Raw genomic sequence first — 26,949 nt, 5'->3', positions numbered from 1 at the left:
TCTCACAGCAACCCTCCTGTCTCAGCCTCCCGAGTGCTGGGATTATAGGCATGTGCCACCACCCTGGCTTTTAGTGATAACCTTTTAAGGCTTCTCTTTATCTGTGCTCCAGCTACCTTTGATGAAATCTGCACACCAATCCAACATGAGAACTAGCCAGATAATATGGCATTTGAAGGCCCTTAAGACTGAGGGTTTGCTGAGTGTGGTGGCGCACACCTACAATTCCAACACTTAGGCTGAGGCAGGAGGGTATCTGCTTTTTGGACAAGTAGCTTCCCCAAACTTTGAAGTTTCTCTAAGCTTCCTCAGGTTTAGGGCATCTCTCCTCAGCCGAGATAAAGGGTTAGAATATCCAGATCCAGCACTGGAAATCAACCCAATTTCATTCCTTTAGATGAGGAAGGCAAAAGTCTAGGTACAAGAAGGGATGGAACAAGGCTGAACATATCTATTGTTCCAATGTATTCCTTCCTCCTGTTCTTGTTATAAAAGACCACAACATATCTGGACACAGTGAGATAGGGATTTGAAGCACAAGCCTCTATCTCTTAGTTGGCTTACAATAAATCCTTTTTAAAAAAATGATAGTGCAGTGTGCACCAGCAATTTCCTTGGACATTTCAAAGGATAAGAGACCAAGCTGTACTGTACTCACCGTACTTTCTCCTGCCAGGGCTCTTTGAGAGCAACTGCGGAAGGATCTTCTGGGTCTCGCCTGAAGGCTGTGGGGGTGTGGGCCAGCTGCTCTGAGAGGCGCCGTCTAGCAGGAAGAAAACACATCATGTGCTTGGAGGAGTTACCCCAGAGCCTCATGTCCCTGTCTATGGCAGCATTCTTTGCACTGTTCCTGGATTCTGGGCACAAAAAGATAGGAACCGAGGCTGAGAGAGACTCATGGAAGGAAGCATAATTAGTGGGACCACTGCTAAGCTGGTAGTTTGTCATCATGTTAAGTTGCAGAGTACCCACCCTCCCACTCCTCCAACGCCGCAGTGATTCACAATGGGAATGACCACACAATTTTTGCATTTCCATCAGCTTCTGATTTCTTCTTTTCCTGGATTTTGATGCTTATCAATTTCAGAGCCCACTTTGAGAATCACTGCTGAAATCTGTTGTGGTTTCACTTCTTTGGGATCTTCTTAAAATCTTACTTCTTTCTACAGTAGTTTAAGTAGTATCTCAACCTGTACCTTTACTGCCTCAGGTTTGGTGGTCTCAGGACAAGCACAGAGTAAGGAGAGAAGGGGAAAAGATACTAGCTGGTACAGACGACTGGAACAAAGAGAGAGGCAGTGTCTGAAAGAGGGATGGGAAGTGAAGGAACATGAGTTGGCCATACCGGATGTCCCCTGCTGCAATGAACACAGGTTCCTTGCTCTCCTGGCTGGTGATGCTGTCCACAGAGAACTGGGAGATGTTGTCACAGCTGTTGGTGTGCACTTCAGGGAGCTGGGGACAGCAGGGCAGAGCTGGTCAGCAGTGCTAAGCACAGTCTACCTCTCTCACTACCTGCCTGGTTGCCGTCACCATGAATGTTTCACTTTCCCTGCAAGAACCTCCCCTGGTTCCACACTGCCCCGACCACTGGGACCCCAAGTTGCCTGGGCACTCTTAGCAGCACTATATCTCTAAATGTGGACAACCTGCATTGGAACTGGTTGAGACACCTGCTGAAATGCAGGTTCCCACCACTGGTCTGAATCAGAATTACTGAGAATGAAGTCTGGAAATGGGAATTTTTTTATTTATTTTATTTATTTATTTTTTTTTAATATTTATTTTTATTTATTACATTTATTTATTGTGTGTGTGTGTGTGGCCAGCTCAGCCCACCAGGGGGCGGGGCCGGCTGGCATGTGGTGCTGGAGGATTGAACCGTGGTCCCTGTGCTTTGCCAAGCTTGTTTCAAGTAGGTGCTTTAGACCACTGAGCCATCTCTCCAGCCCCTGGAAATGGGAATTTTTTAACAGGTTCTCCAATACTAAAACTGACAAATCACTGCATGGATCATCACAGAAACCTCAACTTTGAGTTTCAGACTAAGCCCTCTGTGGGCAAGGGTGAATTTTTCTCTGCGGTTTCAGACTGGATTCTTCTGACCATTTCTTCATCCAAGTCACACAATTGAATTTCATTTCTAACTGTACCAGATCTAAGTCCCCATCAAGTTACTCTCTCCATGTACCAAGGTCTTCCTCTTTGACTGCTACTTGTCACCCAATAACTCACTGCCTTGTACACTATGTCTTAACGCTTTTCTTAAATGTCTAACCTTCCAACTAGATGTAAGCTCAAAGAGTTTTTCACAGAATGTGCTACATAGAATCCTGCTCTCGGTCTCTGTGACCACAGAGTAAACTTTCAGCTTCTTCTACAGCAGCAATCTCCTTACAACCTGGCACATGCCAACCTTTGCAGCCTCACTGCTCACTGTGCACTTCAGACACAGGGCCAAATGCCCTTTCAGTTCCTGTCACTGCCAGCTCCCACTTCTTGTCTTGGTACGCATTTCCTTTGCTCACTGCTTCCTATCATCCTCAGCCTCAATTGAGAAGTGACTTCTTCCCAAACCTGGAGTAGGGATAACATCCTGGGGTGTTCCCATGCCCACCCCCCATAACCTCCTATTTCTCCTCCATATTACACCTACCAACTGCTCCTTTCTCCTGTTAGGTCCTAACCTCCTAGTAGGTGGGGCCATATCTTGTTCATTAGCGTAAGCACTCAGGTCTGGCACACAGATGGCCCTTAATGCATACTTCTTTATGAAAGAACATCTGATTCACTACTCTGTTACCATAAGATAACTTTCTTTGTTAAAAATAAAATTATTTGGATTTTCTTTCTTTCTTTTTTTTTGTTCAGGGTCTCACTACATAGCCCACATTAGTAGTGATCCTCCTGATTCCTGCTTCCCAAGTGCTGGGATTACAGGCGCGCACCACCGCGCCTGGACTAAAAATAAAATTATTTGATTTCATAAATGAAATGGCTAGAAACTCCAATGTCTTTGTTTTGCTTTGTTGTCTTTTTTTGAGAAAGGGTTTTGCTATGCAGTTCAAGGCTGGCCTTGAACTCAAATACTCCTCCTGCCTTTGCCTCCTGAGTGCTGGGATTACAGATGTACACAACCATACTCAGCTAGAACAATGTCTTTAAAAGAAAAATGTTTCCTATCATAGGAAATTTGTTGTACTAAAACCATGTTAAGGGGGGCTGGGGAGATGGCTCAGTGGAATAAGCGCTTCCCTGGCAAGCGCAAGGGTCTGAGTTCAATCCCCGGTTCCGGGAAAAAAAAATAAAAAAATAAAACCATGTTAAGTTACGGTACCTTATTTAATACTTTCAGATAATATGAATAAATTCAGTCCTATCTTAAATACAGTCCTATCTTAAATACAGAACCAATCTCTTTCTGAGAATAAACTGACAAATTGGCTACTGTTCACATAGGAAATTAATTTACAATTTAGAAACTAGTATTTTGAGCATCCACAAGAAAGATTTCTATAACAGAGATTCAATAAATATTTTCAATGAACTTCCCCTATTTCCCTGGTTCTAGAAGTTATTGCTTACATTTAAGTTGAACTCACACAGGGGAACAAGCCCCACCTGAACTCCAGGCCAGAGCTGCTCAAACTCTGCAGTACCCGCTGCTGGCTCACTTGGGCACTCACCTTCTCTTGCCAAGGGTGTGTTACTGAGTCTGGAACTATGAGCACCTGGACATCAGGTCGGGCCCCAATGTTACTACCCTGGAGCCCCTTACCTCCACCTGCAGCTCGCCTATATCGTCCACCGACCAGGCTTCGTCATCGTTGTCATAGTTGGGCACAGTGCTGAAGCTGCCAGCCCGCTGCTCGTGGGTGATGCCACATTCAGGCAGATTCTCCACGGACCGTGTGCTCCGGATTCGGTTCTCAGGGATCCGGGCAGGGACGCTGGTAGTGTCAAAGTTTTCACATTCAAGGACTTCCACATAGATCAGGTAGGGTGCCTGGTGGGGTAGTGAGAACAGCATTTGCAGCTTATCTCTACTACTATCTCCACTTGGTTAATACAGTTCTTCCTGCTGCCCACTCCTAGCTCCAGCCTTCATCCATCAGCCCCTTAATAGAAGGGATACATATTTAGGGCTAGAATTGGTCACGCAATTCCTATACAAAGAATTTGGGGGAGAGAGTGCACCAATTTTCTAGATTTTTCAGGTGGGCTTTAGAATGCACAGACACACACAAAAAATAAAAAAATTTAAAAAAATAAAAAAAGGGGCCAGGGAGATGGCTCAGTAGGATAAGTGCTTGACTGGCAAACTCAGGGATCTGAGTTCAATCCCCAGTTCCGCCAAAAAAAAAAAAAAAAAAAGAATGCACAGACAATGCAGTTGGGCAAACTGTTTCATGTATCAATTACAGTTTGGAAGACAGGCCTAGAAGCCTTTGCTGCCTTGTCCTAAAGACAGGCCAGATGAGGTGGCACATGCCTGTAATCCCAACACTTGGGAGACTAAGGCAGGAGGAATGCCTTGAGTTTGAGGCCAGCCTGGGTTACATAGCGAGTTCAAAGCCAGTCCAAACTACATAGTGAGAACTTGTCTTCAATAAACATACAAATACATATAAAAAAGAGACCCAGGCAACTGCTGTAGACAAAAAGATTGGACCAAACTGGGCACTATCCCAAAGTGGATCAACATTTTCTCTGAAAGAAAAATCTGAACCCTGAGTACTCATTCCTTACAGAAGTGCTGGAGCACAACCACCAAAATGATTATAAAAGGATGGAAAACAATTCTCCCGAGAGACAGCAAGAGGCAAATTAGAAAAGTTTAGGTTTCTCTGATCCAGAAGAGCAAAGCCCAAGGGGGACAGGAAGGCTCTGAGAATCATGGCTATACTGAGGTGAAGTCAGGTAATATACATGCCATAGACGATGATAGGTGCTTGGGGTGTTGGTATGCAACACCCCACAAACCTGGGCAATCACAGGAGCAAAGTGAGGTCAGCAGTAGGGTTTGGGTCACAGCCCACTTACCTTGTCCTTGGAGTTGAGGACAACAGCCTGTGTGTGGGGCACACGGACCACGTGGTGGTCAAAGCCAGCAGTGGGCAGCCAGACGCGGGCAGGGAGCTTATGGTTGAGTAGGGAGAGCTCTGAGATCAGCCGCTGTGTTTTCTGCTCTTTGGTGGGGAGTGTGGCTAGCCGTTTGCCAATTGCCATTAGGGACTTGATGAATTCTCGCTCAGGGGCCAGGCGGACAGGCTAAAGGAGGTTGGGATGAAACAAATGATGGTGAAAAAACTATAGAAAGAAGCTCATACCCCCAGTCACTCCTGGCCCTGTTGGTTAAGAACCCTAAGAAAGGCTAGAGGAACTTTTTTACCATGGTAGGAGATTCTATCCTACCCCTCTGATCTCAAACTGGGCATAGCTAGCATAAAACTCCCAGTCTATTTCTTGAGAACAAGGAGGCCCCAAGTCCAGGTTTCTGGGATGTACTACTCTTAGACTTGTGTTCCTCAAGGACGGTCCCAAGACTTTAGGATAGGCTGGGGAACAATATCTGGAGAGGTCATCTAGAGCCCACAGAGAAGAGCTGCTTACATCTGAAGAATAAAGTTGTCCCTCTCCTCACATAGGTCCTTGGTCTGGGTCTTGACTAAGGGGCTCTGCCAGGGCCTACAAGGCCTGGAAAAGGTGCTCTAAGTCAGTATTTCCCCTTTCAAAGAATAAAGAACTCTAGCTGAGCATGGGGTGCATACTTGTAATACAAGCACTCAAGAGGTTGAGACAGGAGGATCCTAGTGAGTTTGAGACTAGCCTGGGCTACAAAATGAGCTCGAGACCAGCCTAAACTCATAGCAAGACCCCATCTAAAAAAAAAAAAAAAAAGGAAGAATCACATGTCCAAATGACTTGTTGCTCTCCATGACACTCCACAATCTCGTCCATTCCACAATTTCTTATAAAGAATCAATACACATGCAGTGATGAGGAAATGAGCAAACTTTGCATTAATGAGGAACAACCAATAATCACTGGGCAAAGAAAAAGCAGATGGAGGAAGGGAGGCGGGGGTAGGGAGATGGGGAAAGCAATAGCTCCTTTTAGCTCTTGATCAGGGCCCCAAAGCCTATCTCTCATGTTTCCTCCCTGGGCCCTCCTCTTCCCTACCTCTCAGTGACTAAGCTCCTCATAAGCGTGCTCTACTCTGTGCTTGGCTTCTCATGGCAGGCCCTTCAGTCATTCCCGGAAAAGGTAGTTATTTTGGATGCAGAGTAAGATGTGTGGAAAAAGATGGACTCAACTAGGCAGAAAGAAGGGCTCTGTTCCCACTTTCTTCCACCAGAAGGGGCATTTTACCAAAACAGCCACCTCACTCTCTACTCCCATTCTCCTCAGCTAGATAAGAACGTTACCTCCTTTTTCAGGAATAGCATTTCCTTCAGGCTTTTCTTTCCCTTTCTGAGTGTGTCGTGCTTACTTTCCTGATTGAGAATTTCTACCCTCACTGCCTCACACTGCAAAGTAAGCATCTTCTGAGACTAGGAGCAGCAGGTCCACCTGTGCATGTGTGACAGAGCAGAGGACAGCTCAGCTCTCAGCTCTACCGCACTGTGGGAGGAGGTGGGCTGTCTTGGCGTAGTACACAGTAATGAAACAGAACAGGTCAGGAATGCTTTAGGGAAAGAGGTAAGGAAAGGATGACAATAGAATTGACTCTCTATGGTCCCTAGAAATATCCTGGCAGCCAAACAGAGAAAGAAAAGAGGAAATCTGAAGTCTCCATCCTGATCCCCTAACCTATTCACTCAGTGGCAAGTGGTCACCTTTCCAATGATGTTCCACCCCAATTAATTCATAGTCTTACTAGAAAAAGCAGAATTCCTTCCTATCCTGTTATGTTAAGAGTATGTTGGAAATGTGACCCCAGGCCTCCAGAGAGGCTCTGCTATATAGGAGGAGACAGGAATAATGATTTAAAGGGGATTAGCACAGAACATAGAAAACTGATTGGGTAGACCAAAAAAAAAAAAAAAAAAAAAAAAAGGAAAACAAAAAAAATCAGCCAAACTCCCAGAGGGTCCAGCATTTCCTCTCACGTCTTTGCCCAGCAACAGAGTCCAAGACCCTGTGGGACTAGAGGGTCTGGGATAGTGCAGAGGGAGTAAGAAAGGAGAATGGGATTAAGGAACATCCTTGGAAATGAGCTGGGAAAAAGGAAGAACTCAGACCTAGAAGAAACGGGGTTGGAGTTAAAAGATAACCAGTAGTGGGGAGGTAAAACTTTCCTTCAGACCAAGTCCTATTTGCAATTGATTGGCTCACCAGCAAAGGGCCTTGCATTGAGAAGACTCAACATACATTTGAAGGTCTGATGGCAAAAGCCATAGGGAAAGGGCTCTGGGTGGGAGATTTGGGATCCTGGAGGTTTCTGCCAAACAGTTCTTGGCTCTAAACCAGGCGTAAATTCTCTCTCTCTCCCAGCTGTTTCCTCCAGAGCCCCAAGAACTGGGAGCTAAGAAGCGTGGTACCCCAGTTGTCTCTGAGAGATCAACTAAGCTCATCCCAGCTTGAGCTCAGGGCCCAGGCAGCAAAGGTCAGAGGGGCTCCTTCAGGTCTGGGTGCTCTGGGAGACCTGAGAGGGAGAAGGTGACTACTGGTAATTAAAGGGGCCTTTGAACTCTACCCTTGGCCTGGGTGCTCAGAAGACCTGGGACGGAGAGGAAATGCGGCCATGGGGGGAGCCTGCCACCCAGTCCCAGCCTGGCCCCACTTACGGAACTGAATGAATTATCAATACTCTCGGTGCTGGAGGAGAGCTCCTGGGAAAGGGCCAGAGGGTGAGGGGAGGAAGAGGGGGCAGGGAGGAAAAGGAGAGAGACAAAGGCAAAGAATTTAGCTCCACCTTGGATCATAACTGCTTTTGTGCAGCTCTGTCTTTGTGCTTTAATGAAGGAAAGCCAACCCAGAAACACCACTTGCCCAGATTCTAGACACTTGCAGGTGATGCTGGAAGGCCAGCCCCGACTAGGGTCAGAAGGGCTAAAGAAACAAAGAAGTCTTTTTCTTTGCTTTTTGCCTGCCTGGATAAATCTTCCTGAAGTAATCTTCCTTTTAAGATAAAATCTAAAGCTGGGTTCCTTGCAGGCAGGAACTGTGCTGCTAAGTTTCTTTGTTCTTTCTTTTCACCTCTTACATGATATCTGTGAGGACCACAAGAGACTAGATTTAATAAACTACATGGCCCACATACTGGAAGTACCAAGTGTGATATTCTTCAAGCTTCTTAGAAACCCCAGGAGCTAAACTTCCAGTGCCAAGCACATATTCTTCCTCTCTAATCAGCCTTATTATCACCTTGGGAAAACTAATCTCAACCTTGAACTTGTATGACAAAGGGTACCCCAGACCCATGAACTTTAAACTTGTGAGCTTGCGCTGGTGGACATCAGGGTACATCAATCAAACCTCAGGCTTCCCAGCAGGCTATTACACATGACATTCAATATACTACAATTTCTTTTTTTTTTTTTTTTTCTTAAACTTAAATTGGGAAGTTCAAGGGGGCCGGGGAGATGGCTCAGTAAAATAAGCGCTTCCCTGGCAAGTGCAAGGGCCTGAGTTCAATCCCTGGTTCTTGCCAAAAAAGAAAGAAAAAAAAAAAAAAAAAAAAAAAAAAAAGGGAAGTTCAATTCTAGCAAAATCCACCTGAGGAGCTGACTATCCAGGGCAGCAGCTACCCTAGTTCTAACCCAGAGGAATATTTATTATAAACATATTTTATATAAACATATATAAATTATTATATATGTTTAAGGAATTATTATCTTAAACATCATTTCATTCCTGTGTCATAGTGGGGTCTATGAACAAAACAGGGCAGTTTGGTGGTAGTACTCATGCACAAGAATATGCTAGATCTTTCCTAAAGGTCTGCCAGGGCAGGGAAGCAGGGGCAGCATGTATACAAATATGTAGGAGGAGAGGTGCTTGACTTCAAGAGGAAAGTCCTTTGTGCTATCAGGACAGGAAGGCAGTGGGCACTGAGCTTCTACTTTGCAACTGATATTTCAAACACTGACTTAATTCACTCACTTAATTCATGGTTAAGTACTATTTTAGCTGAAGGTCCTACAGGTAAGTCTTTTCTTAAACAATCTGGTAAAAAGAGCACAATGGCGGACCGGGGAGACAGCTCAGTAGAATAAGTGCTTGCCTGGCAAGCGCAGGGTCCTGAGTTCAATCCCTGGTTCTGCAAAAAAAAAAAAAAAAAAAAAAAAAAAAGCACACTGGAGGCAAAATCACATGTGGTGTCATTCCCACATCATGACTTTTTTACTTCAGATAGATTTGAGGGGGTTGTTGAATGAGGTATAAGGATGCCAGAGTCTCAGTAGTTCAGTTTCTACCCAGGGCTGGCTGGGGAGGCACAAGTGAAACCTTGGCTCCATGGGCAGTGCTACAGCTAATTCCCTCAGACACATCCCTATGGATGTATGAACAGCCTGGGGAGAAGGGAAGTATATTACGACCTGCAACCCTCCTCCTACTCCCTGGGCTTGAGTCACTTAGACTGAGTCAGCTACAGGGAGCAAAGTAGAGGCCAAGAACTTGACATCACACCCTATCAGGCTGGAAGGCCCACAGGGCTTTCAGTACGATATGGAGCAGATTTCTATGTACAAAGGTTGCAGTCCTTAAAAGACAAAGCTGATCTACTTGGAGTGTCATTATACAGGGCAGGGCATGGGGTAGGAGTGGTACTCGTGCAGTTCACTGTGTCCCTTACTCTATGCCAAAATATTTATCATTTGGTATAGGAGGATTCGTTTTTTCTGTTTTTTTTTTTTTTTTCAGAACCGGAGATTGAACTCAGGCCCTTGCACTTGCCAGGGAAGCACTTATTCTACTGAGCCATCTCCCCGGCCCCTATCATTCGGTTATAAATGGGAAAGAAAAGTGCCTAAGCACGGTTTCCTGAGGTTAACAACTGCTCTGAAGAAAAGGGATTTGGGAGGAATAGTGAGAGATGGACTCCTAGTGATCCTCCTGTTTTCATCCTCTCCAGTGCTGGGATTAAGACTCGGTGGTTGGCTCAGTACACCCAGAGGTGGGGCAGTGCAGCACCGGGATTAAACGTTGGCCCCTGTGCTGGCCTAAGCAGGCGCTTAGTCTGCTGAGCTATCTTGCTGGCCCAGGAAATACCTTTTCAAGAGTCACCAACTAACTGGTTCCCTAGCTAATGGGGATTTCATATCATTCTATCAGTTCCTAGAGAAAAGAATAGCACTTGCCCTTCATCCTTTGTGACTTAGAACAGAACTTGCACACTGTATAAGGTAAGTAACTAGTTGTTGAGTGAAATGAATGTTGCATGACAGGAGAGGAAGAGCCAATTTACTTAGTATTGTGGACAAAGGCCTTGGCAGGGACACATATATCTTCAAAATGCCAAGAACATTTTGAAAGAACCCTATGCTGAAGATGTCAATGCTTAGAAACTGAGTGATACTGATATTTATGTTCTCTCTTTCTTGTTCACATATCCTGAGGAGCCACAGTGGATTCAGGTGTCTCATTCTGCCTGCATCAGATAACCTAGCAAGGCCTAGGGATGTGGTATTTCCTTTCTTTCTTGGATCTAGTGACCCAAGATAAGAAGCCAGGTTGGGAAGAATGGCAGCTGGAAAACTCACCCTAGAGATTTAGGCACTCACTGAATACCAGCCTTTTAGAGGTATTCAGTGTTCTGGAGCAGAATACCTGGAAGGAAGAGGGTTCCAGGACCAGTACAAGGTAAAGAAGCCCTAAGTCCTCTGCATTTCTGGTCCTAAAATGAAGACTAAAAAATGGATATGGAGTACAGACAAACCTGACAATAGGCACTAAGGAATTCACTTCTGGCTGCTCACAATCATACTATTGCAGATCTGACTCCAAGATGAAGCAGCTCTTCATGACCTCAGTTCTACCAGAATTTGGAAGATTCCTTTTGTTCTGCAACAGCCTGCCTTTATGGACTCTGTGCTGTATTGCTAAACTCAAACAGAAGTGAAGTGGTCTACTCTGGTGCAGAGAACAGGCTTTGTGCATGGGTGTGGAAGTATAGATGGTCACAGCATGGGCTGTTCTCCCCCAGGGCTTCTGACAGCTGGGACCTGGGAAAGTAGATGCTGAAAAACAACTAAGCAGCTCAGCTGAATGAGATGGGCACAGGTTATTTATGGGTTCTCATCTGACACTCCCCAATATCAAGGGACCTTGGGCAAGTAACTGAACTTATCTAAACCTCACTTTCCTCACTAGTAAAATGTCTACTACAGATGTTGTGAGAATTAAATGTGAAGTACTTGGTATGATGCTTGCAACATAAATGCTCACTAAACATTAGCCCTTGCAGCTTTACATCATCAAATTATAATAAAATAACACATTTCCAAAGACAGCAGGATGTCTAGTTTTCTCTCTTCTGCTTTTTCCTTCCTAGGTCACCCTGACTTCCTTGTGCTTGAAAGAAATCCCATTGTATCAAAACGTGGGTGGGTTATGCCCCACAGAGACAGATGCCAGGACCATGGCTATGCATATTTTCTACCAGTGCAAATTCCTCATTTTTTTCTCCCTTCTTTTCTAGGCTAGGCTGGCAGTCAGGACAAAAGCCTGGCCAATGGCAAACCACAGAGGACTGGAGCACCATTGTCTGACTAGGATACCAGGTCACTGAACTTGGTTGTTCTCTGTGGAACTTTCTCTGCTATCTATGCAGATGTGGACTGGAAGGTGGTTATACTGCTGAGGACTCATCTCTTCTCTGCTCAGGATCCTTCGTTAGCTACCCCCAACTGCTTCTCAGGGTTCCTTTTTCCCCTCAGCATTAGGTCCTTGAATAGGTACTAGATTTACTCTACCAAGACTGCTTTTCTCTTTCCTTTGTGTCTCTCCCAAATGATATGGGAAAGAGAGCAGCAAGGCATTCTTCCCCAAGAGGAAAGGCAAGCAGGAGAACATTCTACAGATACCTTGTTGACTGGGAAAGATCTTTACCTGAGATGACCAAAATCATGACCTTTAGGGGTAAGGAAGAGGGATTATGAGGAGTGGCTACAATGGAGTTCATGTTTTATTGAACATCATTCCTCCTTGTTCAGCACACACAAATTCGAGGGCCCCATACCTTTCCTTAGGTCAGATCTCAAGCCAGAATGGAGAAGGTCCCAGCCATAGTTCTCAGTAAGAAGGTACTATAGTTAATGGAATAGCAGTGTACCTTAGTAAAAGTACTCTCCACAGGAGTATCAGCCTTGCCATCAGCTATATGACCCAAGGCAAGTCACTTTATCTCACTGGGTCTCTGAGTTCTTCCTCTGTAAAATGAGGCAGTCAGAATACATGAATTCTAAGGTCTGTTTCCATTCTAACATTTCATGCTTTTATCAATGAAATGAAACAGAGGGAAGAACAGAAAGGACAAGGTAAGCCCATATAAAGTAGCCTGTCTCCATGCAGCCCTCTGCCACCTTGCTTTTCTGTCCCTCCCCAAAATTTTACCTCATCCTCATTCTCCACTTTAGGATTGCTAGCTGTCCGTTTCAGGTTGCTGCTGAGACTTATGCTGGCGGTGGCATCTGACTTTGAGCGCTGATGAGTCCTTTTGGAAGGAGACAGCCCTGTGTCAGGGGCTGGGCTCAGGGAAGGCAACTCCCTCTTTCGGTGAGCTGGCTTTAGCTCATCTGAGAGGATCAATTTCCGTAACTTGGTCCCACGGGAGTGTCGCTGAGTGGAAATGTGCATATCTGAAGAGTAGGCCCCAAGCAACAGGGCACACTGAAGGGAAAAGTTAATGCTCTGACGGCAGCGATGGACAATGTAGGGCTTAATGGCATCACCCACATCCTCATCCATGTGGATGTACATGTTAAGTAACTGAGGCAGATAGAAGTCCACATCCTCATTGCGAAAGCAGAACAGCCGGTTGCCGATGTAGGCTTGTACTCCGGGCTCCTTGGAGTTATACAAGTATGAAATGGCCATAGAGATGTCAAATAGTTTTGATTCAAATAGCCTCAGCAGCCAAGACTGTTTTGCTGAGTTGTTCTGCCGCCGTCTCCTCGCTCCTTTGGCTGTGCCTGTGGCCACAGTGGCCCCCATCTCTTCTTCCTCCTCCCTGATCTGGGCAGGTGGATCATCCAGGCAACGGATCTCACTGTCCACACTATCCCCATTGATCAATTCCAGCTGGGTGACTCTGCTAGAGATGGCCACACCTCCATGCAAAAGCTTGACTTTCTCCAGTACCTCCTGGCAGGCCTTCTGGGCCACCTCAGGGTCAATCACTGATAGTTCCCCAGCCCCCTCTGTGATGACACTTAGCAAGGAGCCCCCATTATTCCCTGGTGGGCTAACAGTAGGCTCGGAAGTTGGCTTCAGGGGGGCAGACTCCACTACCGTGTCTCCCATGGCTATAGCCAGACTTTGAGCTTCCACACTGTAGGAGGGAAGGAAGGAGAAAGGAACAGAAAGAGAGACACATACACACTCTGGTTAGTGGTGCCATCTGCAGGTCTTCCTTTGCCACAAAACCTTCCCATGTACCTTCTCTTTCTGTTTTCCTCTCCCAAGAAGCTTTCCCTCACCAACTCCACTTCCAATCACTGCATTACTCTTTATTCCTTCTGCACTTAGTGACTCAGCCTGGCCTTGTTTCCTAGCTTGTTTGTAAAATGTAGCTTTATATGTATTACATTTATCCAGGCTTAAAAGTTTCTTAGGTAAAATGGGAAGCATTTTAAAATTTGGATCTTATTCCTTTGTCCTGATTCTGTCCTTTTGTTCTTCCTATCTCATTTCAACTGCCTGGCATAACATTTTCTTTTCCCCTTTAAACTGTATTTCCTGGGGCAGGAAGATAGCTCAGTAGAATAAGCACTTGCCTGGCAAGCACAAAGTCCTGAGTTCAATCCCTGGTACCAAAAAAAAAAGTTGTATTTCCTTACTCATGTAACACTTCACACATAGGTTACTCATTTCACCTTTATTAGAATCTTGATGTCTTTTTCTAGTTACAAATGCTTTCTTAGCTTCCCTTTTAGACTCAAAACTCCTGGGGAACAAGGGCCAGCAAATATGCCAGATTTTGCCTAGAAGAAAACAGTTCTAAAACAACCTTCATCAACTCTACTAAAACTGTGCCATTTCTCCGGCTGTCTGGTTTTGTGACTTTATACCCTTTCATACAGTGCTGTGGCAGCTGGGGTACATGGAAAGAACTCTGGACTTGGAGACAAATGGGCTGGGGTTCAAATCGCTTGCTCTGTTTTTATGAGGTATACCAACTTATGCAAGTCACATATCTTCTTTCATTTTCTTTTCTTTTCTTTCTTTCTTTTTTTTTTTTTTTGAGACAGGGTCTCACTATACAGTTCAGGCTGGCCTGTGCTCACTTTTGTAGCCCCCAGGCTGGTCTCAAACTCACAAAGATCCTCTTGGCTCAACCTTGCAAGTTCTGGGATTATAAGCGTGCACCACCACACCCAGTGCCAGTGCAGCACGGTGGGCACCCACAGCCAGGGCTGAGATGGTGCACCTGGACATCTGGGGCTGAGACCACACACAGTATGTAGGGCTGGGGATCAAACTCAGGTCCTTGTGCTTGCCAGGTAGGTGCTTATGCCGCTAAGCTATCTCTCTAAGTCACATATCCTCTGAGCTGCAATTGGGAAAAAATACTTCTCATTGTTGTGCATAAGAAATCAATACACAGGAGAAAGCATCTAGTATAGTCCCTGGTACACAGTAGTACTCAATAAATGCTCGCTGAATCCTAACCAGCCAGCAGGGGAGATAGCTCAGCAGTATAAGCGCCTGCCTACCTGGCAAGTGTGAGGCTACGAGTTCAATCCCCAGTACCAAAACTCCCCCACCAAAAAACAAAAACAAAAAAACCTACCAGTTGAATCCTAACCACCTGAAAGATTAGTAAACATGTGTATGTAGGCAGGTGCTTGCAAATATATATAGTATTTTACAAGAGAAGCACATTAGAGTTACATTAGTAGCTTGAGATGCTTCTAAAACATTCATGGCAGCCCTCTCCTACCTGAAACCTGTTTCTCAGTATTATCATATATATACACTCAACTAGAGGGACTATAAGGAGGCAAAAGGAAATCAGTCTGAGACACATGCTTCTATAGTTTCTAAGACCTCTCTGGTGGGAAATTCAGCTAAAGAATACTGTTGACAAAAGCTACCTTGTTTACCAGGCAAAACATAGCACGCAGCAGTAATCCTAGCTACCCAAAAGGCTGAGTCAGGAGACTCATTACATCGAGGCTAGGCTGGGCCACTTACTGAAATACTATTTCAAAGTAAAATAAAAATAGGGATGACGATGCAGCTCAGTCTATAGTATTTGCCTAGTACATGTGCTCAATTTTGATTCAAATAGCCTCAGCAGCCAAGACTGTTTGGCTGAGTTGTTCTGTCCCTGCCTCCTTGCTCCTTTGGCTGTGCCTGTGGGCCCTAAATAAACAAAAAGCCATCATCTAAGAGCAATTTTTACCAAATCCACACCAGGAGAATCAGTGCAAAACAGGAGGAAATTTTGTTAGAATAACCTGGCTCCAGAATCTGGCATCAGTATACTTACCTGGCAGGGGAGATACCATGATCACAGAATTTGGCATTAGCCAAACGGATTTAAGGGGCCTCTTCCCAAAAAGGCAAATAGACTGAGTCTAAAACACAGTTTTTTTTAGGGAGGTAGAGGGGTATGGGGAAGCGAACTCAGATCCTTGTGCTTGCTTGCCAGGCAGGCAACTTGGACCACTGAGCCATCTCACTCATCTTTTTTTTTTTTTTTTTTGAGATAGGGTCTCACTGCATAGTTCAGGCTGCCCTTCCTTGAACTCACTTTATAGCCTAGGCTGGCCTTGAGCTTGCAGCAGTCCTCCTGCCTCAGCTTTCAGAGTGCTGGGATTACAGGTGTGTGCCACCATGCCTGGTGCTCTAAAACATACTTAAAAGCAAGAGAAAGGTAGAGGCATTTGTAAACCTAGGTGCAAGTATTTGTTAAGTATCAGTAACATCATCTTGATCTTGTAACTCTGGGTATCCACACTTTTGAGCAGACAGAAAAAGAGTGATCCATATGTAGATTTTTAGTCATTCTGGGAGATTCTGTTTTCTAAGCTCACCCTTCCAGTGCATCTTATTGCACCTCTGAAATGTTAAATATAAAGGTTACTTTCGGGGCCAGGGAGATGGCTCAGTAGAATAATTGCTTCCCTGGCAAGCGCAAGGGCCTGAGTTCAATCCCTGGTTCTGGAAAAAAAAAAAAAAAAAAGGTTACTTTCATTTGCCCAATATCATATAGTCCAGCTTTCTGCTTCTGAAAGTTACCATTAAATTTTGCAAAAAGACAGAGGGGAACTTTTGTTTTCAGAGATCAACAAAAAAAAAAAAGGGGGCTACTTTAGTTCATCTTTCTCAAAATCTATGAGGTAAGAAGTTTATTTCTGAATTTAATTTTCTCAATGCAATTTGAGCTTGGTATATATGGGTAAAGAGGTGACAACTCTCCACTATGTTCTCTCTTAAAATTAGGCATTGCCCTCTGGAGCAGTAGAACCAGCACGGTTGCCTGTGTGGATCTGTTTCTACTCGTAGCTATGGGTTGCACAGGAATAATAAGAAGGAAGCTTTAATTACTCCCTGCCACACCTTTGTAGGGCCCTCTTACCAGAAGGTCATGTTAATTCAACTAGAACCTCTACCTTTTAGGTTTGCTTAGAGAGATTTACAAGGTAGCCTCAGTTATCCTGCATAATCAACTTTTTCTCAACTCTGTGCTTTGCATATTCTCTTTTTGTCTATTCAAGAGACTTCAAAGTCACCAAAGTACCTTAAAGGGGCTTGGGAATTGAGCTTAGTGGCAGAACACTTGCCTAATATGTATATGACCCTGAGTTCCAAAACAAAACAACTCAAACCAACTAACCAACCAAACACCCCAAATTTTCAAAGTAAGTGAAATTCAGACATTCTCCCCCACACAGTACCTTAGACCTCACTAAGATATTCAGCAGATTCCTAATCACAACTGGATTACTGGCACCAGGAAGGAGGTAAAACTATGTGAACACCATTATTTCTTTCATCCCCTACGCAAAGAACAGCTCCAGGATTCAGATAGGAATCCCACATTACAATATTCAAAGGACTTCTCTGGTGAACAGACTCCTCTATCAGCATCTTCTTCTCCCTAGAGAACCAGATACTATTAAGAGGTGCAGGAAGGTAGGTGTGGTGGCACACAACTGTAATCCCAGCCCTATGGGAGACAGGACTGCAAGTCTGGGCAATTTAGTGATTTAGCAAGACCTTGTCTCAAAATACAATTATACAAAAGTGAGAGATGTAGCTCACCCTGTAGATTCTGGCTTTAATCCCCAGTATGGGGATGGGGAGAGAAAAGAGGAGGAAAGGTATGATCCAGGCATGGTAGTACACATCTATAACCCCAGCACTTGGGAGGCCGAGGTAGGAAGAGTCATTAATTCAAATCCTACCTATGCAATTTAGCAAGACTATCTCAAAAAATAAAAAGACCTGTGACATATAGCTCAGTGTGGAGGCTCAGGTTTCAATCTCTGGTGAAGTGGTGGATACAAGCAGGGTGTGGCAGTGCATGCCTGTAAATCTATGACTTTGCGAAGCGGAGGCAGAATGATCCCAAATTTAAGCCCAGCCTGATCTATTTAGTGACTTAGCAAGACCATGCATTTATTTATTTATTTATTTATTTACTTATTTATGTGGTCTTGCGTTGTTGTTTACTGCAAAGGTTCAATCCCTAACAAAAAAAAAAAGAAAAAGAAAAAAGGTGGAGGAATGCCAGATTTCTCTCCTGTGCAAAACAACCAAAACAAAGAAAACAAAATCACTAGAGCTATGCCTCTTTACTGGCTCACAGACTAGGGGACTGTCTATTTCTGAAACAGGTCATGGAAAGGAATATTGGAGGGATTAGGTCACTATAATTTAGACATGAGAAACAAGAAAAGGATTCTCAAAAATCTAACCTTCCAGAGGTTTAGATTTTTGGTCCTCAAAATCAATTCCTTTTCAAATGCACAGAGAACATATCTTTAATAGCTAACTATTCTAAGGAAAATGAAATAACTAGAATGAAAAAGAACAAATCCTGTACTTGTAGCCTTTCCCCTGATAAGTCAGAAGAATAAGAAAAATATAAATTCAAATTTTTAACATAAAATGACTCCTCACTTGGGAGACTAAGGCAGGAGGATCACTATGAGTTTGAGGCCAAGCATGGGATACAAAGTGAATTCAGGGACATCCTGAACAGCACAGTGGGATCCTATCTCAAAAACAACAACAAAACAACAAAAAAAGTGACTTCTACAGCTCTGAAGAGCAAACAAATGAAGCTCCACATGTCATACTGGGAGCCTAAACTCTCCCTTCAGACAGACTGGAGGAAAGAAAAATGGGTGTAGGGGAAGTGCAGACAGCTGACTGGGCTCTATAGCTCCCATCTGGGGAAAGCAGGGAATTAAGTCTAAGCATCAGGGGTTACTATAGGTCAGGGCAAAATGGTGGGTGTGGATAGAGAGGGTGTACATGTGTGTGTTCTGTGGGATCAAGCAGTTAAGTATATGTCTGCAGAGTATTTTGGAGGGAGAGGATGCTGCTGCTTAACTTTGCTTCCTGCTCCTCATCACCTCAAAAGATTCTAGATCAACAACCTCCTACTGGCTTCCATTAAATGACAGCACAGGATGGTGAAGAGCCTCAAGTCAATTCCCTAACCCAGTTAGTCATCATTCCCTTCTTTAAATCTGTTTCCATGGACTGGATAAATACGGATAGCCTCAGACCAATTCTGATGTTTTTATACATTCCTGCATTTTCATAGAATGACCTTTAAGAGATCATGGTGAGTTTGGCCTGTGGTGCACACCCACAATCCCAGCTATTGGGAAGGCCGTGCTAGAAGAGTAACAAGTTCAAGGCCAGCCCGGACAACTTATTTTCTTTTAAAAAAACAAAGCTAAAAAGAAAGGGTTGGGGATATAGCTCAGTGGCACAGTGCCTGCCTGGCAAGCCTACAGTCCTGGGTTCAATTCCCAGCACACACACACACACACACACACACACAAAGGTCAGGGATGTAGTTCAAGGCTCCATGGGTTCAATCCTTAAGACATGCATTCTCTCTTTTAAAAGATCATCCTCTCACTTCCCACTGTGTATTGGGGTGCTCACCATAGAAACAGCCTCAACCCTTTTAAAAATTTTATTTCTTCCCTCTAAAAAAAAAACTAACAGAAAATTTTATCTCTTCTTGTATACTTTATTTTGTTGGTTTGCTTTTCTGAGACAGTCTCCCTATGTTGGCCAGCCTAGGCACAAAACTTCAATCCTCCTGCCTCAGTCTCCCAAGTTGCTGGGATTTCAGGTATGTGTCACCAGGCCCTGTTTAAAGGACCCTTTAAGATGAATCATGAGAGGTAAAAAAAAAAAAAAAGGGTAAAGGGATACAGCATCTTTATCATACAAAGTGGGTATTAAAATTACATGTGTCAAGCAGAAGAAATAAAAGTGATTTAATTATGTAAACAAGGGTCTGAGTTCAAAGCCCGGTTCCCTCCAAAAAAAAAAAAAAAGGGTAAAGGGATACAGCATCTTTATCATACAAAGTGGGTATTAAAATTACATGTGTCAAGCAGAAGAAATAAAAGTGATTTAATTATGTAAACAAGAGGTATAAACCCTCTTTTAAACAATTAAGGGGCTGGGGAGATAGCTCAGTAGAATAAGCGCTTGCCTGGCAAACACAACGTCCTGAGTTCAATTCCCAGTACCACAAAAAAAAAAAAAAAATTAATGGGCCAAGATATAGAGGCATAAGCATTTTATCTAAGGGTATGGTGATAAGCTTCAGAATAAAACACCAAGATAACTAAAAAAGTTAACTCTGAGGAAACAGGCACAGGGATGAAGCAAGAGACTATAGTATAGTTTTTGTTAGGAGGTCTTGCAGTACTATTGGATTTGTTACCAGGTATATCTTTTTAGCAGTAATGCAAAAACAAAACCCAGGCTACTCTTCAAAAGTGACTCTACACTACTCTCAGCTGCCTGTTCTGCTCTGAGAAGTTCCTCCTCATCCCTTAAGGTCTAATTCAATCATTCCTTAAGAAAGTCTCAACTCATCTTTCCCCTCTGACCTTAACAGTAAAGGTGGAGAGTAACTACTCCATTTTCTGTGTAGAAACTCTGGGCTAAGCAATTAAGCAGTCCCAAGCCCCACTAGGAACTAGGTAAATGCTTACTTAAGGCCCCAGATGGTAGTGGCATCAGGGGAAAGGGCATTCCCAAGCTACAATGGGGCGTGTGATGTGTGAGGAGGTAGTGGTCTCAAATTAGTTAAGTCAATATTGAATATGGCTGAGAATTCTTTATGTGGGTCATGGAGATGGTATAAGCAGATTCCATCTAGCTAGACAGCCCAATCCAGCTCTCAAAAGCCACTGATGAAACAGCGAGATGGCAAAGAAAGCAACCTGTATGCTCACCTTTCTTTGAACCGTTCCGTCTTGTTGCACGTAAGTCCTAAATGCACTTGGACTAGGCTTTCTCTTGAAAGGATCTTCCTAAACCTCTTCCCCAAAATAAATCTCCATTTGTTCTTTTGGATGGTGTTTAGCAAATATGTTTTCATGCAGTGTGGCTCCAGCTGAGGGAAGCAGGGAAATATGATTTCTGGTTCATGGTGCTTTGAAGGAGTGAAGTTTTTCCTATAAAGCAGATTATGAACAGGCTGTACTCTGGTTAAGTCTGAAGAAGAAAAGAAGTGGGATAAGACAGCATAACCTCTTTCAAGAGGTCTAGAGTAAGAAAATGAGTGGAACTTCACATGCCCACTTCACTATCACAGGGCAGCAGAGAGACAGGGCATACAGTAGGGCAAGCAGTTTCCTAAGTCCCAGCTTACTCCAAGTTCTCTTTTCCAGTCAGCTTCCTCAAAGGGCTTTTCCACACTTTCTGCCCATAATCTGGAGTTACAATTCAAGTACAAAGCAACAGCACAGGTGGTGAGCAACTTAATGCACTAGGGCTCCGACGGTGAGCCTTTCAGGGATAACAAACAGCTGGCTACGTCATGCATGTCATAGATTTGCCACCACTGTACTAGGGGAAAAGCAGAGATAAAAGAAGCAGGCCAGGATTTTTTGTTTCAAACTGACTTACACTCATGATTATGAATTAGGAAGACTGAGATGAAGGAAAATTCTCAGAATGTGCAAGGCGTGGTGGTGCATGCCTATAATCCCAGTGCTTGGGAGGCTGAGGCAGGAGGATTGCTGTGAGTTTGAGGCAAGCCTAGTCTACAAGAGCAAACTCAAAGTCAGCCTGTACTACTAGAGAGACCCTGTCTCAAAAAAAAAAAAAAAAAAAAAAGGCAAGTGCAAGGTCCCAAGTTGGATCCCCTACAGAAAACAAAAACAAATGAACAACCCTTCAAGATGACAAAACTATTATTTATAAATGCCTTTTTGTCTGAGAACCCAGAATGTTTTATAAGCAAAACACATTTAATTTTTCTCTCAACCTACATCCTATTAGCCCGTTACTGCACTGATGCCTGAAGAGTGGATCACTTTTTCAAAAAAATCACTCTAGAGGTTATGTGAGGAAATCATATGCTGAGCCCAGGAGTCTCATTCTAAATCTACAAGGTCTTTCCATTGTCTCATGTTCCTTTTCCCAGTTACCCCCCCTACTCCACTGCAGACTGAGGTCTTATGAAATCAACCAAAACTATTCTAGTAAGCCACAGTCAGTAAGCTCATTCCTCTTGGATCTGGACAAGGGTGGGAAGACTCTCTATTCTGTGATCCATTAAACATCAGTCCTAAAATAAATAATCCAAAACAAAATGTCTCACAACCTCATTCAGTTTCGATGCAGGCCTGTTCTTCCCTCCTAGTGGCTGCTTCTGAGTAGTCAACAAAGTGTAATCTGATAGGGATTTCTTCAAAACTTGCTCCATCCTTTAGGAACACTATTCTGTCTAGAAAAGCCTGAGACAGCTAAAGCTCCCCCTACTCCCAACACATTTTTCTTAGTTCAAGGTTTAGCTGATCCTGAAATAAGTGATATGTGGAGACAGTGTGACAGAGAACACAAAAGGACCACAGGGAAAACAACCAAGTGACACAAGGATCAGCAAAATATTTGAAACAAGAGTCAAAGTCGGAAATCTGAAATGGGAAGGAGCATTGTCACATCTCTCTCCTACAGGAACAAACCTCCAGAGGGCGAAGGGATTTCAAAAGGGAAAGAAAAGCTAAAGGACAGCTATCAGAATCATAAAGCACCCCAGGGAAGAAAGATAAGGTCTAAAATCAAAATGAAACGTAAATGGTATTTTGGGGTTGGGAAGACAAGGGCCTGGGATCCCTTGTGGAAAGGAGTATAGGTAATTCTTGCAAGCCAAGAGCAGGGTAGGTGGGTGATGGTGAGGTAATGGAATCAGAAGCAGCAGAGGAAGGGAGGGATACAATCTTTAGCAAAGGAAAATGAGAACTCTGTGCTGAGGTTGCACAGACCTCGGAGGAGTGGGGCAAAATTGGAAAAGGGATGAAGGCGGAGTCCATGGGAAAGGTCTGGGGCAGAAGTACAGTCGACGAGGAAGGGCAAACAAGGATGGACACTGTAAAAGGGGTCTAACGGAGAAAGGGTTCATGCCTTTAAAAAATAGTAATTCGGGACAGTGTCAATAGGGGCGGGGGAAAATCCCCGGGGGTAGAGGGAGGAGCTAAACAGAAGAGGAAGCCAAAAAGCAGAGGAAGACCCCAGGCTTGAGAAGAGAGGGCGGAGGACCCTGGGGTGCAGGTACCCACCGGGAGGGCAGTTTTGTAGTCGAACCCAGGCGGGGAAGGCTGTGAGGGACAGGGAGACCCCCAACTGCGCAAAGGTGACTCACGGAGAAACAGTCGCTTACCTCCGGGGAGCTCCCGCGGAGGAGTGCAGGCGGTCGGAGTCGGACTGCCGACACCGCCGCCTCAGCAGCAGCGACCGCTCCCGGGTTCCATTGGCCGCCTGCGCTTCCCTGACAGCGGCCGCGGCGGCTGCACCAGGCCCCGGCTGCGGGGCTGCCCGCGGCGCTGCCTGATGGGCTTTCACGATGCCTTAGGGTGAACCGGGCCGCGCAACCAGCACCGAAAAAAAAAAAAAAAAAAAAAAAGTCCCCAGCAGATTTCAACGTGTAATTCTTTTAAATCCACGCCTGTCTTCCCGGGATTTGCTTTCCTGCTTCCCCGACGCTCAGAACCCTACCGACCTCGGAGTAATCGAAGGAGTCGGGTGAGCTGCCTGCAACATGCCTGTTCAGAAATAGAAAAGAGGGCGGGGATGAGATATTTAGAAGCTGGGGCGGGAGGAGCGGGTGGAAGGAGGAGCTTACCTGTGGGAGGAGGTGCCAGTACTTGAGAGGCGGGCCGAAGGGGTAGTAGTGTTTCCTAGAGTAAGGAAGCCGAGAGGGAAGTAAAATTTACTGGATAAGTGGCAGGGTATTGCGGACTTCCAGGAGGATATTAACATGCAAATTGTATGTAAATAAACCGATGGAGTTCGCCACCGAGTTACCGTAGTTGCAATCAGTGGCTTTTCCCCCTCCCTTATCCAACACTACTCCCCTAGTCAATCAGATCATGGGACAGATATTTGGGAAGGGGGCAGAAAGAAAAGGTCGGCGAGGAAGACAGTCACACTTACGACCCCTTTCCTACTCAACCTTAAAGACTTTATCAAGATTTTGCCTCTTATCGCGTCGGGAATAGCGCGGTCCAACGGCGTCCATCTTCCGCCGTTAGCGGCCCGACTGGAGACCGCGGTTCTGTCTCCGAGGTCACTCCCTGCTTGGGCAGCTTTTGGCCTCCACCATCCAGACGCCTAGCCCTGCAGGAGGGGCTGGACAGAGCCAGGTCGGGAGGTGAGTGAAATGACCAAGGCTTAAAGAACGTAATCCCTTCTAAACAAAACCGTGTAAGACTGAATAGACACAAACAGGGTCTGCAGTCGTCCTCAGGTGTCGGTTTTGTGCACCTGTTTGTCGGTTAGCACAGTTAAGAGCCCCCTTCTTCCTCAGCATCTCTGTCCCCAGTTCCTTCTGGGTTTCCACTTAATATCCAACGCCAATCACGGGGTGTTAATAGTCTAAGTTGAGGCTAGTTATTTGAACTCAGAAGGGGGATGCCCTCTTTCCACTTACAACCTGGGATAACTGATGTAACTAACCTCTTTTGTGTAAAACATGTAGTATGTAGAAAAGTAGAACAAATATGGTACTTTTTGTGCTACTGGGGATTGAACCCAGGGCCTTCACACTGAGCAACATTCCCAGCCCTTTTTATTTTTTTGAGATGGGGGTCTTGCTTTGCATCCCAGGCTGACTTCAAACTCATGGTGACCCTTCTGTCTTAGCAGAGCTGGGATTACAGGTGTGTCACCATTCTTAGTACAAATGGGGTACCTAATTGCTGAAGGAATATGGCAGTTTGGTTAAGTTGCTGAAGAAGGCCTCACCACTCAGTATAGGGCAAATAGGTAATAGAAATACTGTGAACCAGCCAGGGAGATGGCTCAGTAGAATAAGCAGTTGCCTGGCAAGCGCAAGGGCCTGAGTTCAATCCCGGGTTCCACACACACAAAAAATATATTGTGAGCCAGGTCTTAGAAGAGATACTAGATATTATTGAGCAGAATAAAAAAGAAGATTGAGGCTGGGCGTGGTGGCACATTCCTGTAATCCCAGCACTTGGGAGGCTGAGACAGGAGGATCACTGTGAGTTTGAGGTCAGCCAGAGCTACAAAGTGAGTTCAAGGGCAGCCTGAATTGTATAGTGAGACCCTGTCTCCAAAAAAACCCAAAACAAAACAAAACAAAAGTATAGAGCATCCTGAAGGCCAAACATTTGTGTGTTGAACAGAAATGGGAATTTGCTTAAATCATGAGGACAGGAGATACAGATAAACTAGGCTAAAGCAGAAGTACAGTAATGTAAAAGAGGTCAAAAATGCCAAAGATAGTTTAAATTTGTGACCACAGGTCTGGGGTGGGGAATCAGCAGTCCACCTGTCAGGACCAGCAGCACTTGGTCAGCTTCTAACCAGCTGTCATACACATATCAATAAATGATGGCCCTCACTATGGAAATCAGCATGACGATTCCTCAAAAATCTAAAAATAGAAATTCCATTTGACCCAGCTATACCTCTTCAGCATATCTTCCTCAGTTAAAGTCATCGTATTACAGTGATACATGAATACTCATATTTATAGCAGCACAACTCATAATCTTGGACGTGGCCTATATGGCTCTCAACAGATGAATAAAGAAAATGTGAAATAAATATCACAAATATGCCTCCCATGATGTGATTTACAAGGGAAAGAGTGTAGGATAAGGGAAGAGGAAACGCCACTGATTACAACTATGAGCATTTTTAAAGAAAATGTGAGTTTATCTGTCCATCTTACTACATAGAACGCCTATTAGCTTCATCTCATAGAATTGTGGGATGTTTCCAGATAACATGAGTCTGCTGAGGAACCAAAACATGAGGAAAAAACACCTAGACAAACATAAGACATTACTTTTCCCGTTGTGAATGCAGCATTTGTTTTACATTCTAAGGAGAACTGATTGTTTATTTTTTTATTTTTTATGTATTCAGTCCAGGGTCTACAGGGTCTCACTACATAGATCAGACTCATAGTGATCCTCTTGTGTTTGGCCTCCCAAGCACTGGGATTACAGACATATACAACCACGCCCGGTTTTAATCTCTGGATTAGCATGCCCCAGGGGCAGGGCACGCTGGGGATGAACCCTGGTCCCTGTGCCTGCCTAAGCAGGTGCTTTAGTCTGCAGAGCTAAATGGCCAGCCCAGAAAACTGATTGTCACAGAAATAAACAATAGATTCATTTATCGGAGGCCATAAATTAGACATGTAGAATTTGTCTTTAATAGCAAAAAATTATTTTAGTAAATTTATGTTAAAGCTAAAATGAGAAAAGACAGGGAAAGGTATTGGGAGTAGGGACTAGGAAACTGTCATCAAGGGGGATGAGTTAGGAATAATAGAAAAAGCAGTAGTCACTCCCCCTAAGTCTTAGTCTGGTCTTTCATCTAATAAACCGAAAAGTGCTTGAACTATTGAGGAATTATTTGTTTCATATTACAGTTTAAAACAGGGTGGAGTGCTGGGCATGGTGGTGTATACCTGCAATCCCAGCACTGCTGAGGCTGAGGCAGTAGGATCACTGTAAATTCAAGGCCAGCCTGGTTTACATAGTAAGTTCAAGGCCAGTCTAAACTACATTGTGAGAAGACCCTGTCTCAAAAATAAAAATAAAACCCACAACACTCAAGAAAATCTCAAAATCATTCATTAGTCTGATATCCCAAAGTAAACAGAGACATCTTCAACTAGTCAAGGTGAAGACACTATTTCTCTGGATGTTTTTATCCTATTGCCTGTGGTTTATTTTCCCTTCTGCCTATGACTTCTAGTCTACCTGTATTCTGGCCTAGTCCCTCACTCCTCCCTCATAGATAATGGCAATGGCTGCTGGGCTGCTTCCTTAGACTCCAGTTCTATATCCTCTAATGCAAATGTCATACCTTTAATTTTTACTTTTTGGAAGGTACCAGAAATTGAACTGAGGACTTCATGCTTGCCAAGCAGGTTCTGTACCACTGAGCTACATCTCTAGACCCCAACTTTTTTTTTTTTTTTTAAATGTATCAGTATTATTTTTTTTTTAAATTTTATTTATTTATTTATTTGAGAGAGAGAGAGAGAGAGAGAGAGAGAGAGAGAGAGAGAGAGAGAGAGAG

General features: G+C 44.3%; 1 protein-coding gene across 10 annotated transcripts in view; it reads right to left on the bottom strand.

Moving 5' to 3' along the window:
- The window catches only part of Pi4kb (phosphatidylinositol 4-kinase beta), a 32,996-nt gene extending 9,102 nt beyond the window's left edge, over nucleotides 1–23,894 (bottom strand). For 2 of the 10 annotated variants that reach the window (XM_023716413.1, XM_023716416.1), the window contains exons 1-10: nucleotides 23,821–23,894; nucleotides 23,510–23,564; nucleotides 23,048–23,429; nucleotides 20,616–20,837; nucleotides 12,562–13,498; nucleotides 7,791–7,835; nucleotides 5,044–5,271; nucleotides 3,779–4,006; nucleotides 1,346–1,455; nucleotides 659–763 (exon numbers count right to left, since the gene is read on the bottom strand). In XM_023716413.1, coding sequence (XP_023572181.1) covers nucleotides 659–763; nucleotides 1,346–1,455; nucleotides 3,779–4,006; nucleotides 5,044–5,271; nucleotides 7,791–7,835; nucleotides 12,562–13,498; nucleotides 20,616–20,761 — 1,799 coding nt within the window. In that variant the 5' untranslated portion in view covers nucleotides 20,762–20,837; nucleotides 23,048–23,429; nucleotides 23,510–23,564; nucleotides 23,821–23,894. Of the gene's footprint in view, nucleotides 1–658; nucleotides 764–1,345; nucleotides 1,456–3,778; nucleotides 4,007–5,043; nucleotides 5,272–7,790; nucleotides 7,836–12,561; nucleotides 13,499–15,428; nucleotides 15,535–20,615; nucleotides 20,838–23,047; nucleotides 23,430–23,509; nucleotides 23,565–23,820 lie in introns of those variants that run through there. The other 8 variants (XM_023716415.1, XM_023716417.1, XM_023716418.1 and 5 more) reach the window with 5 other exon arrangements.
- Nucleotides 23,895–26,949: the final 3,055 nt, after the last annotated feature.

The sequence above is a fragment of the Octodon degus genome, unplaced genomic scaffold (assembly GCF_000260255.1).
Source record: "Octodon degus isolate 3935 unplaced genomic scaffold, OctDeg1.0 scaffold00048, whole genome shotgun sequence".
Lineage (NCBI taxonomy): Eukaryota > Metazoa > Chordata > Mammalia > Rodentia > Octodontidae > Octodon > Octodon degus.
This window is presented reverse-complemented; position numbering and strand designations above follow the sequence as displayed.